The sequence below is a fragment of the Salminus brasiliensis genome, chromosome 6 (assembly GCF_030463535.1).
Source record: "Salminus brasiliensis chromosome 6, fSalBra1.hap2, whole genome shotgun sequence".
NCBI classification, from domain to species: domain Eukaryota; kingdom Metazoa; phylum Chordata; class Actinopteri; order Characiformes; family Bryconidae; genus Salminus; species Salminus brasiliensis.
Window position 1 is genome coordinate 13,516,839 of NC_132883.1, and position 15,721 is coordinate 13,532,559.

At 38.7% G+C, this 15,721-nt stretch overlaps 2 protein-coding genes across 2 annotated transcripts; one reads left to right on the forward strand and one right to left on the reverse strand.

Moving 5' to 3' along the window:
* Positions 1 to 75: 75 nt before the first annotated feature.
* On the reverse strand, positions 76 to 5,699 carry cpt2 (carnitine palmitoyltransferase 2). The gene is made up of 5 exons (XM_072681698.1): positions 5,158 to 5,699; positions 4,677 to 4,757; positions 4,470 to 4,576; positions 1,507 to 2,811; positions 76 to 1,327 (listed from the first exon to the last, which is right to left on the reverse strand). The coding sequence occupies exons 1-5, from the start codon at positions 5,352 to 5,354 to the stop codon at positions 993 to 995; spliced, it is 2,025 nt and encodes a 674-aa protein (XP_072537799.1). The 5' UTR covers positions 5,355 to 5,699; the 3' UTR covers positions 76 to 992.
* A 663-nt stretch (positions 5,700 to 6,362) lies between these two features.
* On the forward strand, positions 6,363 to 15,446 carry porcn (porcupine O-acyltransferase). Its single transcript, XM_072680888.1, has 15 exons — positions 6,363 to 6,510; positions 7,039 to 7,181; positions 7,806 to 8,001; positions 9,641 to 9,684; positions 9,884 to 10,065; positions 10,171 to 10,301; positions 10,496 to 10,516; positions 10,808 to 10,822; positions 10,947 to 11,072; positions 11,164 to 11,264; positions 12,203 to 12,279; positions 12,382 to 12,445; positions 12,592 to 12,677; positions 13,410 to 13,520; positions 13,686 to 15,446. Exons 2-15 carry the CDS (start codon positions 7,046 to 7,048, stop codon positions 13,785 to 13,787), a joined length of 1,392 nt encoding a protein of 463 aa, XP_072536989.1. The 5' UTR covers positions 6,363 to 6,510; positions 7,039 to 7,045; the 3' UTR covers positions 13,788 to 15,446.
* Positions 15,447 to 15,721: the final 275 nt, after the last annotated feature.

The following is a 15,721-nucleotide window of genomic DNA, read 5'->3' on the forward strand; positions in this document are numbered from 1 at the left end:
TCACCGGGTCAAGAGAACTGAGCAAGTTGTAGTTTTTGTCTGCATTGTAGGTCCACTACAAAAGAACCACATATATATATTTGAGGTTTATTTGTACAGTCATTCACCAAATGCACTGTAGACCGGATCCTCACAATTTCAGTGCAAGGTAAAATCAGTCTTTTAAGGACATTACATAGGGCATAGCAGTGATCCAACAATCGCACTGTTTCTGCTGCCTTGAAGGCACCGTTAAAGATGCTGCTCACATAAAAGGCTAAAGATTAACTAATTTAGCACCATCATCTAAGCTGCCAATCAAATTCAGATAAACTGCTGAGATTTGTAAATAGACATTATACACCCTAGTCTGACAGTTAAGCAGGGATTCATTTTGCATGATCTAAAAATTCACATTCCATATCAATTACAAATCAAACAACAAACCGGTATGTGTTTAAGGCGGTTAACTTGGATTAACTGCAGTTGGTGAACTAGATATACAAAATGTGCACAAAGCTGTCATTCTTTAGACCATCCTTATGGAACTTCATAAAATACCATCATCAATTAGACTCAAAGTCTACATTATAACCTTCCGTAGCATATGTACTGAATTATTCTAGACAAATACCAGTGTGCTCATTCATAGTCTTAAATTATTTTACTTAAATCTGAGGTTATCCCTAGTCCTGCATGTTTCCAAGTATTGCCTGCACATCTAAGCTCTTATCGGACTTGCACATTATACAGTATATAATGACTTAGATCTGATATATTGGCACAGGAAATACTTGAAAGGTCCACAAGACTAAAGCAAAGAACTGTAGCTTTAAACTGATAACATTGTCTACTAACATAATGTAATGCATCTAGAGCAATTACACAGTAAACCTATAACAGTAAACTACTATATCAAAGGCATTTGACATTGTCACATTAACATGAGGTCTTTTAATGAAGCCTTAAATGCACTTTGTTGTCTTAGTAAGAATTTCTACCCCCAAGAACATTTAACTGCGTTTAAGTGGTTTTCCTTCAATAACAGTAAAAATGTCCTCCAAGGATTTGTGGACACATTTAAGGAATTCATGGACATTCCTGTCTGGATAGCTGGACACATTGCATCCGATCCAATCGTCATGGACACCATAGCCTACTCCAAATCCATCAGGAACTACAGGAGCAAAGCCACCCAGACTGACAGCAGGGCTAGTGAGAGTGCTAGTAGAGAGGATGTTGTGGTTTATGGCTGCATACGCTGGGTCCTGGTACAGACTTGGCAGTGCCATCCCTTTCGAATTAGCCAGGTAGCGCAAAGCAAAAAGATGCCTGTCAAATCCTTGTCCTGGTCAAAGAGACAAAGGAGAAAGTAACGAGCATAAAAAAAAAACTTTGTGAAGCATATACTGTATGTTCCTTACACACTTAAACATTTTAAAGGAATTCTAGTTAAAAAAAAAAAAATTTACTGCCCCCTTTACCTGATGTGTACAAGCTGTCATTGAATCAAAATATGACACTCACCCATGGCTGCCTCTTTGGTAAGCTGGCCGTGATATTTGGAGCATGCATCCAGCAGGCCCTGAAGCTGCTCCACACTGTGCTGCTCTGGCTGTTGAACAAAGGCTTGGGCACAGCGCTGTGTGTGAATGCTGGCTGGACGGATGGTCTCGGTGCGGCCATGTTTGAAGGCTGCAGTGCTGCAGGACTCGTACGTAGCCACGGTCTGCCCATACTGACGCAGGAATCCCATCTGAAAAGCCAGCTGTGCTATGGCATCAGGGCTGAGCTTCACCTTCTTTAGCTGGTCTTTTCCACCTTGTTTGAATTGCATGGCATCAATGGTGAGCTTAGAGACGGCAGCATGGAAGTTCTCTTTGGCTTTTGTTATACCCTGCTGCAGATCAGTGCTCAGCTTGAACTCCAGTCTTCGCACAGCAGAAGAGGAGTCTACGCCAGCCGGCTGGGTGGCAGGCCCAACCAGTGGCTTTTCCGTGGTGTCTTTGAAGACTTCATTCTGGAAACGGAGGACAGCCACACCGTCTCCCCAAGAGTGTTCAAAATTGATAGCTGCCTGCCCATCCTTGGCCAGGATGACACTGAAGGATTTATCATACCAGCGGTTGCAGCCGTCCCCGTGAAGCATGTTGTGGGAGACATGTATGTTGTCGCGTAGCTCCTCCTCATCAAGACACAGGCAGAACAAAGCATTGTCTACTAATCCTAGAGCCTCCCCATTCCCTGCCTCTAGAAGCTTCTCTCGAAGTCCCGCCCAAATGTCCCTGTTCTCACTCGTTAAAACGCCAAGAGGAAATTTAGGAGCCGGTGTGGAGTCAGCCAGGATGTACTTCAGGTGTGACAGGATCTCCTCTGGCCTCACCAGGTTACCATCCCTATCCACTGCATCAAAGACATACATGTTGCCTTTTCTCATGACAAGAAGGTGCCGGCCTTTCTGGTCTGTGTGGAGCTCATCATGCTTGAGTTTAGGAATGCGTGTGGAGTTAAAGAGACGGAAGTACTGAGACATGTCCAGGGGATACGCATTCACCATGTAGGCTCCAAACCAGGAGATGGATGATGGTACCCATCGAATGAATTTCTTGAAGGAATCGGTATTACTCTTAGCTGGGTTCAGGTGGAACACCTCTGGTTCAAGTAGACCAGCACGGAGAGTCTTCATGAACCGTACTGCTGAGCACACCATGTTAGTGGCCCGAATAAGCTGATCATTGTACTCAGGTTTGGGGTCAGGATTAAAGGACATGAAGGGGTTAAAGTTTAAGACCACTGATTCACGGGCAGACAGGTACATGTCAAACCACGGAGCTGGAAAAAAGAGAGAAAAGTTTGTAAAAATACAACGCACACTCAGTCCTCACATAATATTAATGCCTTAACAATCCTCTGGGACCACACCAAATATTTCTTCCCATGAGAGTTTGTACCAGTGTTTCTATACAAAACATTTTTCTATAGTGTGTCGGAATACGTGCCTTGTGTACATACAGTGCCCTCAATAATGTTTAAAAGAAAAAAACCCACATTTTACCTTGATGTGCCCCTCTGCTCCACAGTTTACAATTTCAAATCAAACCACTCAGATGTGATTTTAGCACATTCAAGACATAAATAAGGGTATTTGCAAATATTTCAGTTTCAGTATATTGAAATTACAGCACTCTTTCCCAGCCCCGTTCATTCCAGGCCACAATAATGTTTGGGACATAGCAATGATGGGTACATTAAAGCAGTCATGTTTTATGCAATTTGCTGCGTCTCTCTTTGATGCAATGACTGCTTGAAGTCTGTGATTCACAGACATCCCCAAGTGCTGAGCATCTTCTCTGGTGATGCTTTGCCAAACCTCTAATGTAACCATCTTCAGCTCTTGCTTGTTTTTAATCTTTGTTTTCTCTTCAGCATATGGAACGCATGCTCTAATTAATTTTTAATTCCAATCCTTTTTTCACACCCATGTTGCCTTAGCAGTATGTTTGGGATTATTATCTTGCTGCAGGAGGAAGCGCTGCTAAATGATTACTGGAATGTGAGCAGACAAGAGGACACTACTTACCGCAGAATTCCTTGTGATACTGCCTTTAGCATTTACATTATCAATGAGTGGAAGTGTGGCAGACATACATGCCCAAGCCGTGATACTCCACCACCATGAGGTGGTATACATTGGATTGTGAGTCTTTCTTTTTTGTCTCCACACTTTGCTCTTACAATCACTCAGATTAGTGAAGATTTTAATGCAATCAACAGTGCAGGTCTTCCTTGACCTACGGTCCCTTTGCAATTACTGGATCATACCAGTGTATTTTTTCTTCTTAAATTATATTGCATATTACATATTTTGGTAATCCCAAGGTTTGACCTATGACTAGTGGTTTTATTCTTATTTTTCAGTCTCATAATACATTATATGACGTTCACTGGTACATCCTCATGTTGAACAATGGCAACTACAGACTCCAAAGGTTTTTGAAAACCTAGAAGCAAGTCTAGGTATTTAATGCCTGCACTTCAGAAGCAATAGAACACACATAAGTAATCATCAACACCTGTGAAGCCAAATGTCCCAAGCATTATGGTGCCCTGAAATAAAGTGGACTGTGTAAATAAAAAAAGTGTTACAATTTCAACAACATAAAAACAAAATGTATGCAAATACCCTAATGCTTATAACGTGTTCTTTACTTAGTTTGATTTGAATTTTTAATCTGTGGAGAAGAGGGGCATATTAGTCCCTATAATTATATGTAATATATTACTCAGCTCTGAGCTTTAATGCAATTAAACAGGAATATTTATTGCTCGCTTTTTAACTAAGCACATTCATTGCTGTTTTAAAAGCCTCTAAAATACACAATACGCGATGAAACATTTTGTCATGTAATTTCATCACAATATTTTAAAAATATCACTTAGTCTGAATAACGGCAATAGTGTACATTTTAAGAGGTCTTGTGCTTTCTTACCTGAAATATAGCTGGTGTGCTTGTTGCTTTTATCTTGAGCGACAAGTTCTTCATGTAACTGCTTGCCAGTGCCATTCTGAAAATCATGAGCCAGCTTCTCTGTATTACTGTACACATAAATATGCACATACAGCATTTTAATATCGGTTTCCATTCATTCAGGTGATAAAGAATATCAATATGAAGACCTGCTAGTCGATTAGCTACCTGTACTGTTCATTATTTAAAAGGGGCCGTTGAGCTGCCAGGTATCTCCGTATTGTGTCCTCCAGTTTTGGCACTGGTAGCCTGACCGTGGAAAATACACATAAAGTTTAGTTGCATCATGTTACAGGACTGTAGCTGTTTATATTTATTATCTTTCATAAAATACCCACGACAGAATCTGAACAAATGGCAACGGGGACCTATTTTTATGTAACACACCCCCTCCCCTCATGAAATCATTTTACCTTGTGCCCTTTCACCCACATTTTTTACAAATGACCGTCACCATTTAAATGTACTATATGTAAATGAATGAGTATGTTGTATTTTGAGTAGCCAGTACTTTTATTCTTAATTATAAAGCAACACAGAAACTGAGCAGCTGACACCATATAATTTGCTGCTCTGAAGGTTGGTTAATACAGTAGCTTGTATGCAATGCTCGTTGAAGCCCCATGTAGCAGAAACAACTCTGACTTACCTCGGCAAACTCTTCTGGTAGTGCATAGTTGGAACGATACTTCTGTGCAAGTATTCAGAGTCTGCCCCAGCTTTACTGCTGTATTTGCGCTGATTTGCAGTTAAAGTTAGCGCTGATCGCGTAGAAGTACTCAACGCCAAAGGCTTCAGCTTCCACAACGTTGAATTGGTTTGATTTGAGAGGAAAAGTGCCATCATGTCTGTTTAGCTAACGCGCTAACAAGGCAGTTCGACGTTTGTGAGATAATACGGATAAGGAACTCGAGATACTGATAATGATAATTCCGCTTAGTTCTGGTAATGTTGTACTAAGGTTTTGGTATAGATAACATTAACTTAGCTAGACGGTAGCACTACGTTACCGCCACCTGCGTACTGAATATATCAGCATGTAGCTAGAATTTATTTTCCAAACCACACACAGACAAACTCTTGAATGGTAGTAAATCTGAACGGGTTAAACTAATTACGAACAACCCACAAATATCACATATCCAATGTCAATGGATCTCTCTCTCCCCTTCCGCGATGAGCTGCAGCACCAGTTCAGCTCCTTCTAATTTAAGATATAATAAAAGTCCCCTTTCTGCGATGTAAAATTCGCCTGGACATAAATGAAGTAAGACAAACTGTCAGTAAAGTATGCAGCCCCTAAAGTAAACAATATTTGGAGACATTTCCTCGATTTAATAAATATTTTCTTCAATTTAATAAATAGTTCCCTCGATTTAATAATAATTCCCCTTCAGTTTAACTAAAACATCCTCTCCAAACTATTGGAACAATTTATTACATTGAGGGAAGGATTAAGGCTTCTAAAAATGCTCGACATCGATAATTTAGCGACTGATGTGATACCAATGACCTTCTTAGTGAAATTAATATTTTGTTTAAATACATTCGTAATGCGAGTTTTAATAAGAACCACACTGTGTTTCTATATATTGTTTTGCAAATAACTGTTGAGTAGAAAATCCTACAGAATAAATCCCGAATAAAGCAAATCCAACCAAAGATATTGCGCGTATGTTTCTACACACGCCAGCAGACACGCGCGCGCGCGCGCGCGCACACACGAACACATTGGACAGGACTTTTCTATTTACGTTTATCGTCCAACCGGATTGGTTCAACCACCCAGAGCTGTGAAGATGATTGGACAGTTGTTTTCTCTCCGTGATTTTGTGTCAGACTGGCAAAGCCATCTCTTCCCCCAGCAGCTGAGCGAATCAATGGGAATCAGCCACATCAGGGCAGCATCAGCACCGACTGTGGAGCCGGACGGTACACGAAACTAACCACGTTACGATTAACGATTACGATCCGCCCTCACTTTCAGTAATTCTAGATAAAGGTAAGCGAAATATGACACACTTATAAAAAATGTAGGCTGGTGCATTTGGCATCCACAATTTCTGTTCACAGAGCTACCAGCGATGACAAATGCTAGCTAATCCCTGGGATGCCACCTTCCGTTATAACTAACATTAGACGATAGACGGTTACTCGTTATGTAGTTCTGTCATTTATTACTATTTTAAGACTTTGCATTGATAATCATATGTTAAAACCAATACTCGCCGAAAACTAAGTCCAGTCTGTATTGCGGTGCAGGGGTATATTATTTAAACCGTAGCCCATCTGTGGGAGGGAGCATTAAAGCTACTTGTCCAATCCTCTGATGTCGCCGGTGGAAATGTGGGCCCATGTATGTCCTATTTTAATCATACACTAATTTTTATCAAAAGCTAAGGTCGGTCGTTTTAGATGCCACTCAGCTCAAATAAGTAAACTGCAGATTTGCAGCACATGCCTAAACCCATTCATTTTTATGGCAAATGGAATAAAATAGCTTTCATGTTTCTCTCCTTACTTAAAAAAGGACAGCAATGGGGGCTCTGAGTCGTCAGGAGTTTTTTCAGGAGCTACCCTCTGGCTGTCTGCTTCCAACTGCCCAACAGGGTCTGGAGCAAGTGTGGCAGCTGTTGCTCATCTGCTTACTGTGCAGACTGCTGTGGAGAATTGGTAAGATTTTAAGGCTTCAGGGGCTTTATTTTGGCTACTGCATTCTGACATTGTGTAAAATGTGTGTAATGTATTAAGCTGCTGATTTAGTCATTAAGAATAACAGCGAGTCTTTCTTCTTTGTTTAGTTTGGTTTATTCAAGACTGTGTCTTTTCATTTTTGTCTCAGTGTTTCTATGTCTCTCTCTTTTAGTTCAGTTCAACATTGTCAACAATGTCAACCATAACTGTAATAACAACAATTATAATAATAATCGAATGGGATTAAAACATTGTAATATCACAGTACACAAACCTAGTGTGCATGGCCTCCCAGCTCTAGTTTCAGTGTATAAAGCAACAACATGGATACAGTCATCATTTTGTTAACCCCTTGAACCATAGATGTATTAGATAGACTGTATTGTTACATCCCTAAATAAGCAAAGTCATTATCATAATAATGCTTGTAATAAGATGCAGTAATTTAATTTAATGGAGTGGTATGGAGTGTGGAGGTGGTGACATGATGGACAGGAACTGTGAGGCCTTCATGTTGAATAATAATAATAATCAGCTCCTTTTGTTTTTTCAGAATATGTTTCTCAGTCTCTCTCTGTCTCGCTGTCTTTCTCTCATTTATAGGCTGGCTGCCCTCCTACATTAAGCATTTGAGTACAATTGCTGGTGGCTTTTACACACTCTACCTGTTCTTTGAGCTTCACATGGTGTGGGTGGTGTTGCTCAGCCTTCTCTGCTACCTCATCCTCTTCTTGTGCCGGCACTCCAGCAGCCGTGGCCCCTTCCTCTCCATCACTGTCCTCATTTATCTATTACTTGGGTAAGCACAAAACTGTCTATACATACACTTCTGTTTTTAAAAATGTACAGTATCAAGTGTAAAGTTTGTATTTGTTAATAATCTTCCTCATAAACATTCACTACATGCATTCATAGGGGCAGGGGTGGCTCAGCGGTTAGAGCGCTGGGCTATCGATAACAGGGTTGTGGGTTCGATACCCGGGCTCGGCAAGCTGCCACTGTTGGGCCCTTGAGCAAGGCCCTTTACCCTCTCTGCTCCCCGGGAGCTGGAGTTGGCTGCCCACCGCTCTGGGTGTGTGTGTACTCACTGCCCCTAGTTCACTAGTGTGTGTTAGTGTGTTTTTTACTACCACAGATGGGTTAAATGCAGAAGACACATTTCGCTGTGCAGTGTACACACCTTAACCTTTATTTTCATATTCAAGTTGATTAGGTTTATCACTTTATGTTGCTGCCTTTATTGTTGGATGCATTTTAATAACGTATTTCATAACGCTAACAGTTTGTTATTGATTCATTTATTTGTTTGAAGTGTGTTTTTACATTTACTTGTTCAAACGAAAGCTTAAATGTATGCTTTCCATATCAAAATAGATGCGACGCAAGAAAGATCATGTTAATAACAGAGACTACTCAAGATTAAAGGGGGAGGGGGGGTTGCTTAATGTATTCTGCATTAGGCTAGCCAGTAGAGTTGTGTAAACCACAACTCTGTTTTCACACATAGACTACAAAATAAACAAACCTAATGTAATGTAATTTTTTTTAAATATACACAGTCATATCAGAATATTAATAACATCACACTAATAGGGGGAATAACCACCCTTGGCTAGGATGACACTAGCAAGCTCTTGTGGCATTGACTGTACTAGGTGATGGAAAGTGTTCATAATGGAGGTTAAGTGGTTCGCTGTGGCGTGACGATTGCTCTGTACCACTAGCAGGAGTCATTATTTCTCTCTGGCATCAATGTCCCGTGGGGCACCACTGTTATGCCGTTGGGAGGAAGTTCATTCTCATTACACATTCACTATGTTGGAGCTAGAACATCTCTTGCAAGTTAGTGTTTCTGAAATACTACCATCCTTCACCCAGAATCCTAGTGTAGTCCCTTTTTGCACATAAGTCAAATAGCATCATTTGCCGTTTTGTAATTTTTGCACTCTGCTACAACTGACTGGTGTGCTTGCTTATTTAGATGTGCAGCAAACCTTGTCACATGTCAGCTGTGATGTCTTGGGCTGAATTTATTCCAAACCAGGGGTGGTCATAATATTATGACTGTGACAGTGAGCAAAGGGGGGTAGCATTTCGGAAACCACTAACTAATGTTTAAGACACCGTAGTAAAGGTATAAAAAGAATAACTTCTTGCACACTTCTTAAGTGCCTCCCAACAGTGGAGCCTCATTGGCCATTGATGCCAAAGGGGAACGACCAGTTAACCTTAATAATGAACATCTTTTATCACCTAATACAGTCCATGGTACAACCTCTCACTAGTGTCATCTAGGGTGGTAATTCCCACTATTGGGTAGGTGGTCATAATATTAAGAAATAACTATGTAGTGATCAGCGCTTAAAGATTTTGTTACTTTAGATTTTGTTCCCTGTATAAAAACGTAACCAAAAGAGTACTTTTGTTTTGTTTTTCAGGGAACTGCATATGATGGACACCAATAGTTGGCACAAAATGAGAGGTCAGACTAAAAAGTGAATGAGATATTTCTATTGCTAAATAACAATTATTTTTGTGTTCTGTTGAGTGACTGTTCACAATAGCAGCATTCCTTGTTACAGATTGCTAGCTTTAGTAAATAATAGCAATTAATAGCAATAAATAATAGAAACAATTCTAAACCTATAAAAATCCTAAGTATTAATGTCATATCTACCAAGGTTCACAGATGGTAGTTGCCATGAAGGCAATTTCTCTTGCCTTTGACTTGGACAAAGGCACGGTGGAGAGTGTACCTTCCCCGGTGGAGTTTATGGGTTATATTTACTTTGTGGGGACGGTCATATTTGGCCCTTGGATCAGCTTCAACAGCTACAGAGAAGCGGTAGAAAGCCGGAAACTTGTGAGTCACAAAATCACTTGAAAGGCCTATTATAACAGTTACCAGAAATAGCAAGCTAGAAAGTGATGCCAAGTTCTTAAAGATAAAGGCTGTTGTTTTCCACAGAGTATGTCCTGGTTTGTGAAGGTGATCTGCAGCTGGACAAAGAGTCAATTCTGCCTGATTGTCTCCAACTGTGTGGCTCCCTATCTCTTCCCTTACTATATTCCAATATTAGGAGACAAACTACTCCACAGGTAAGGGACTGATATGTTCCTATATCAGTATATTTTAGATTTGAGGAGGGGGAAAGGGGGGATGTCTGCGATGATCAGCTCCTACATATAGTATATAGTATTTAGTATTTATTATGAGAGTGTTGTATTTGGTTTCTTTTCTCAAATTTGGTTTCTTTTAAAAGATTTTATATCATTTTTATTGTCTCTCCCAGTAAGAAGAGGCGAAAGATCAGGTAAATGTTGTGTGCTTTGCTACCCTTTTCTACCACTTTCACCAAGTTTATTATAATATACCTATTAGAATCAATGTTGTGTTTTAAAAAGCATATACAAATAAACGTTGTCAAGCATTTATGTAGCATAATCTGACAAATTGACCAAAAATTAACAGGCTTTTGCTATTTTCCATAACAAATGCAGTATTTTATCTCCTGTATCTTATGTTTTTTCATTGACAGTTTTTGCAGAATGTTTCTTTGTCACTAATAATTCATCTCATTTCTATTCACTTGTTTACTGCTCAGAGGCTCTATTGGAAGGTAAACACGCCTTCTTTCACTGAGATTTATTTCCTTTTTCCTTGCAAAGAGGTGAATAAAATGTGAAAATCTGTTCTTTGGTCCAAGTCTACAGTAACATCTACAATAACATTCTTTCTGTCAGGTGGTTGCTGGCCTATGAAAACACCATGTCCTTCCATTTTAGTAACTACTTTGTTAGTTACTTTAGTGAAACCACCACTACATTGGCAGGTGCTGGCTTCACAGAAGAAAAGGATCACCTCAAGTGGTTTGTACAAACACATCATATTTTTTGCTGTACATTAATGCACAGGTTTAACTTTTGAAGCCCCTTACCCATTCTGCTACTATTCCTGCAGGGATCTAGCAGTGGCTAAACCTCTCAGTGTTGAGTTTCCGAGGTCAATGGTGGAGGTTGTAACTTCTTGGAACCAGCCTATGTCTCGCTGGCTCAATACCTGTAAGCTTTTGTTAGTGGTGACTTTTTCTTGTTTTGACTTTTTCTTGTCTTGTTGCTTGTTTAAAGCAGAACCATGAACTCACATAACTGATTATTGTTGTCTCTTGCAACTGACGAATCAGTTGTGCACTTTTTACTAGAATCTTCTAACCTATTTCCGTAGTCCCCCTTTTAGCCATTTTGTCGGCAACATTTAGATCGACTGCACACGCTGCACATAATAAAATTGATTCGCCTTTACAAACTGCAATACTAACATGTTTTTATCATATAAAAGATGTACACAGATTGTGTTCGTGTGAAACGATAAAACATGTTTTCGCCTTTACAATGATAGTTTCTGAAAGTTACAAAATCAACAAAAACAAAAAGTTCAGCTTTGTTATATTACATGCATTACATATTGAGAAAATAAAAGAGACTCATGTTATAACTAAGGTAATGTAGATGAAATTGCAGAAATGGAAAACACTCATTGGCTGTAGAAAGAGGTAAATAAACATCAAAAGGATAAGTTATCTGTTTTGTCACATCTGTCACATTTCCAAAAGCAGCTCACACTGGGCTAAAGATGTCCAAGCTTGGTACAAAGGTCTGCCTGTCATTGTTTTTTCTTTTTTGTGAGTTTTCTTTTTCCACAACCAAAAATAACATGATATTTAGAGTAATCGTACTTCATTTTGTTATAATATTTTATTTAATATCACTTCAGATAATAAAACAATGCTGTATTACACAAAAAAACATGATCTATCCCAATGTCCTTTACTTATTTTAGAATATTTCGCTTTTGTGAAGTTGTAAAACTGACTTTTTAGGTCAAATCGGACCTAACAGCTTTCTGAGCATTCTGTGTAAAAATGGTCACTCTTTTAATTGCAATGTGATATTTATTCGCAGTCCACAAATTATAATACTCTGTTTTACTGCATTTTCAGATGTGTTCAAGAAGGCTCTGAAACTTGGTACTTTTCAGGCTATCCTCATCACCTATACAGCCAGCACTTTACTGCATGTGAGTGTACCTGTCAAGTCTCTTTTCATCATGGAACCACAACATTGACACATTCCTAATGTCCAGTTTCTCTGCTGCTGTTTTTTAATGTAATTCCTTCAGGGATTAAGCTTCCACATTGGAGCTGTGCTTGTGACTCTTGGCTTCATGACATATATCGAGCATGGTCAGTATCTACAGTGTATTTAATTATGAACTTTTACAGATGGATGTCTATGATATGCCAGTTGTAGTTTGTCTGGTTCAAATAGATTTTCTGCAGTATTGAGTATGTGTGATTGTAATAGGTTGCACTGTTAATCTCTGTTGCAGTTTTAAGGAAAAGACTGGCCACCATCTTTAACGCATGTGTCCTCTCTAAGAGATGCCCACCACACTGCAAACACCAAAACAAAAGAGTGAGATCATTTGTGCATTCAACACTTTAAACATCAGTCGTACAGTGCTGATACTTACATTAAAAAGCTTACCAGCGTGTTTAAATATGGAATTTAATCCAAAGATTCCTGCTCTTCGTTACTCCTAGTTTGTCCATAGTATTGTCTGTCCTTATACTGCATGTAAATAATGCATAATACAAGTAATTTATTAATCGAGTTAAATCTAAGAATGAGCACATATTAATTTGGTTACATTAAGAAATATTTCTACAGGAATTAACTAAAAACTAGTTCTAAAAGCCAGTTCTAACAGCCTTTTAAGTATAGGTTATTTATTTTTCAGCATCATGAAAAAAAGCAGAAAACACATATTTACCTCGTTGCCGTTATTAGAGTGTTAGTGAGGTTGGGATGTTGAATGATCACCACCCGACCTCACCCCCAACTCATCTCAAAGGCATTGGATAGAGCACCATCATTCCAGAGAACACAGTTCCACTGCTCCACAGCTTAATGCCAGGGGGCTTTATACCACTCTAGCCCACGCCTGGCATTAGGCATGGTGCTAAGGGGTTTATGTTTATTGCTCCAGAGAGTCTTATTCTATTGGCAGTACTTTTCTCCAGGGACTACATAAGCTATCTGGGTATATCGGTGTAACTTAAAGTAGCTGAACGCACATTTGGAAATGTACTTATGGTACATTTTACACCTTTGGTAATAGATTGCTGTTTGTGTTGTCTTTTCTAGGCATTTTGGGTGTATTTTATAAATGGAAGCTTTAGTGTGCTGGCACTGGTCCACCTAACCTACCTGGGCTCAGTCTTTGGCTCCAGCATGGATGATATAGATTCAAATGAGGTAAAAAAAAAAGTTTTTAATTTAGAACATTTTATACATTTATTTGTAGAATATTTGTAAATAAATTCATGTTTCTGTTTTTTGTTATCACATACAGCATCAGTGAGAAACCACAACAGATATATAACACTTACATTAACTATTATTTTATGATTTGTTCCATAGGATGTCCTGGGTGGTCATACTATTCATAAATGGACAGAGTTGAGCTGGATCAGTCACTGGGTGACCTTTGGCCTCTGGGTTGTGTACCGCCTTATTATATGACTCTCAAGCAGACTGAGAGGTTGGCTGGAAAGAAGGCAAGTAATAAACCGACTGATTCATGATTTAGACCTGCTTTGGGAGCAGGCCTAGGTCTACATGACATCACTGTGAATTCCTGATACACTGGACCGGACACCAAAATCTCTAACCAGTCCTGAAAAGACTTTATCCACACTACTGATCATCAGTATATCATCAGTGCAGACTTTGTGGCACATATACTGAGTACTCTGTTATGACGTTACTTTGTTTTTTAACTAGTACAAAAGAGCTCTCGACACAGTTTGAAAGCCAAGTCATTCTTCCTCGAGCAATCAACAATTTGGGGACGAGGCTTTGATATGACTAGGAAAAGGCCTTTAGTCTTTTTTCTTTACAGATAAAAAACTGAATTTCTAATGTGTATGTTTCATTGCATCAGAGCTACTTTTATCACAAGGGCAATGTCTTGTATGTTAAATTGTTAGTCATTACAGCTTTCTACTGCAGTGACATGTTACAGAAATATAAGAGGTATTTTTATAATGCGGTGCTGGATTAGTTAACCCAATAATAACCATACACACCTGTTTAACTGAAAGCAAGTCATGTTTCCTGTTCGTGCGATGTCCACCAACAATTCAGGATGTACATTAAACACTATAGTATTATAGTACTGTAGTTAAAAAAAACACTCCGACACAACAAGAAATACAGAACACTTACCTTTCCTGATAATTGTAATATGCCAGTTCGGCCCAAGTTTGGATTGATTCAGTCTGGTAAGGTCTTGCTACTCCACAAGTAGTGCAGTCACAAATAGCATATATTTAATCACAATGCATATCATACTGTGACTCTCACATAATCAGCACATGCCTGTGTTTGCCTGTTACACTGATCAGCCATCTAGAATCATGTTCATTATCTAATTAATTCCTTTTTTATTCTGCTCATGAGCCAATGCAGGCATTTTCTAGTCCTGCAGAAAACATTTATTGATAATGTGAAACTGCTCTGATTTTGGACTGTTTACAAGGAGATGAAAAGTCCTATATGTGTCCAATGCTGAGTAGATGGAGAATCCAAGGGATTTAATTAGTGTGACATTGAGGTTTTTAGTCACAGTTTTTGTATTGCAGATACTTTAATTTGCCCTGTACTTCCTGTTATTCTAATATCACAAATCTACCCTCTAGCACACAAAATTATAGTATTAGAAGTTGACGAGAACTAAAGTTAATTGTCCTTTATTGTTTTTTAATCTTATTTTCATAGATGTAGTTCAGACAGTACTTTTGTGGTGAATTGTCTGGTTGACTAAAAAATGTGCCAAGCAAAGCAATCAACTCGTTAATGTTTAACTAATCCCTGGCCCAAGTGTTGTTTTTGTTTTGTTTTGTTTATTAATTTTGCAATTTAGACATTTATATTCACTGTTTACCCATCCAGTATATCCAAAATAAATTGTATTTATTGCCTACTTTTGTTAATGAACAATTAATAAAGTTATTTATTATGTATTACAAGAGCTGTTATGAATATTGTGTGCATGTGAAAAAAAAAAAAACTTGGGTAAGGGTTTTGCATATATCAGACTGCAGGTGGCAGCAACCCGGTGGAATCATGAACGCGAAGGCAGCAGTGATTTGAAGCTCAACGCGTTTACGAACCGATTCATCTGTATTAGAAAATAAATGATGAATAACTGGATATTAAATCAAATATCCAAAAACTGTTGTACTCCAAAAACGCCTTCACAATGGAAAAAGTAAAACGCTTCTCCCGCTTTTGACTTTTTGACATAATTTAAATCTGACTATTGTATTTAATACTGTGTCAATTTCATGTTGAAGGGTTCAATAAAATTGACCAGGGATAAAAACTGTTTTACATTAACAAGATGCTTTTTTTATCCTGTAAAGTTGCCATTTTGAAGATACGAATTGTTTGCA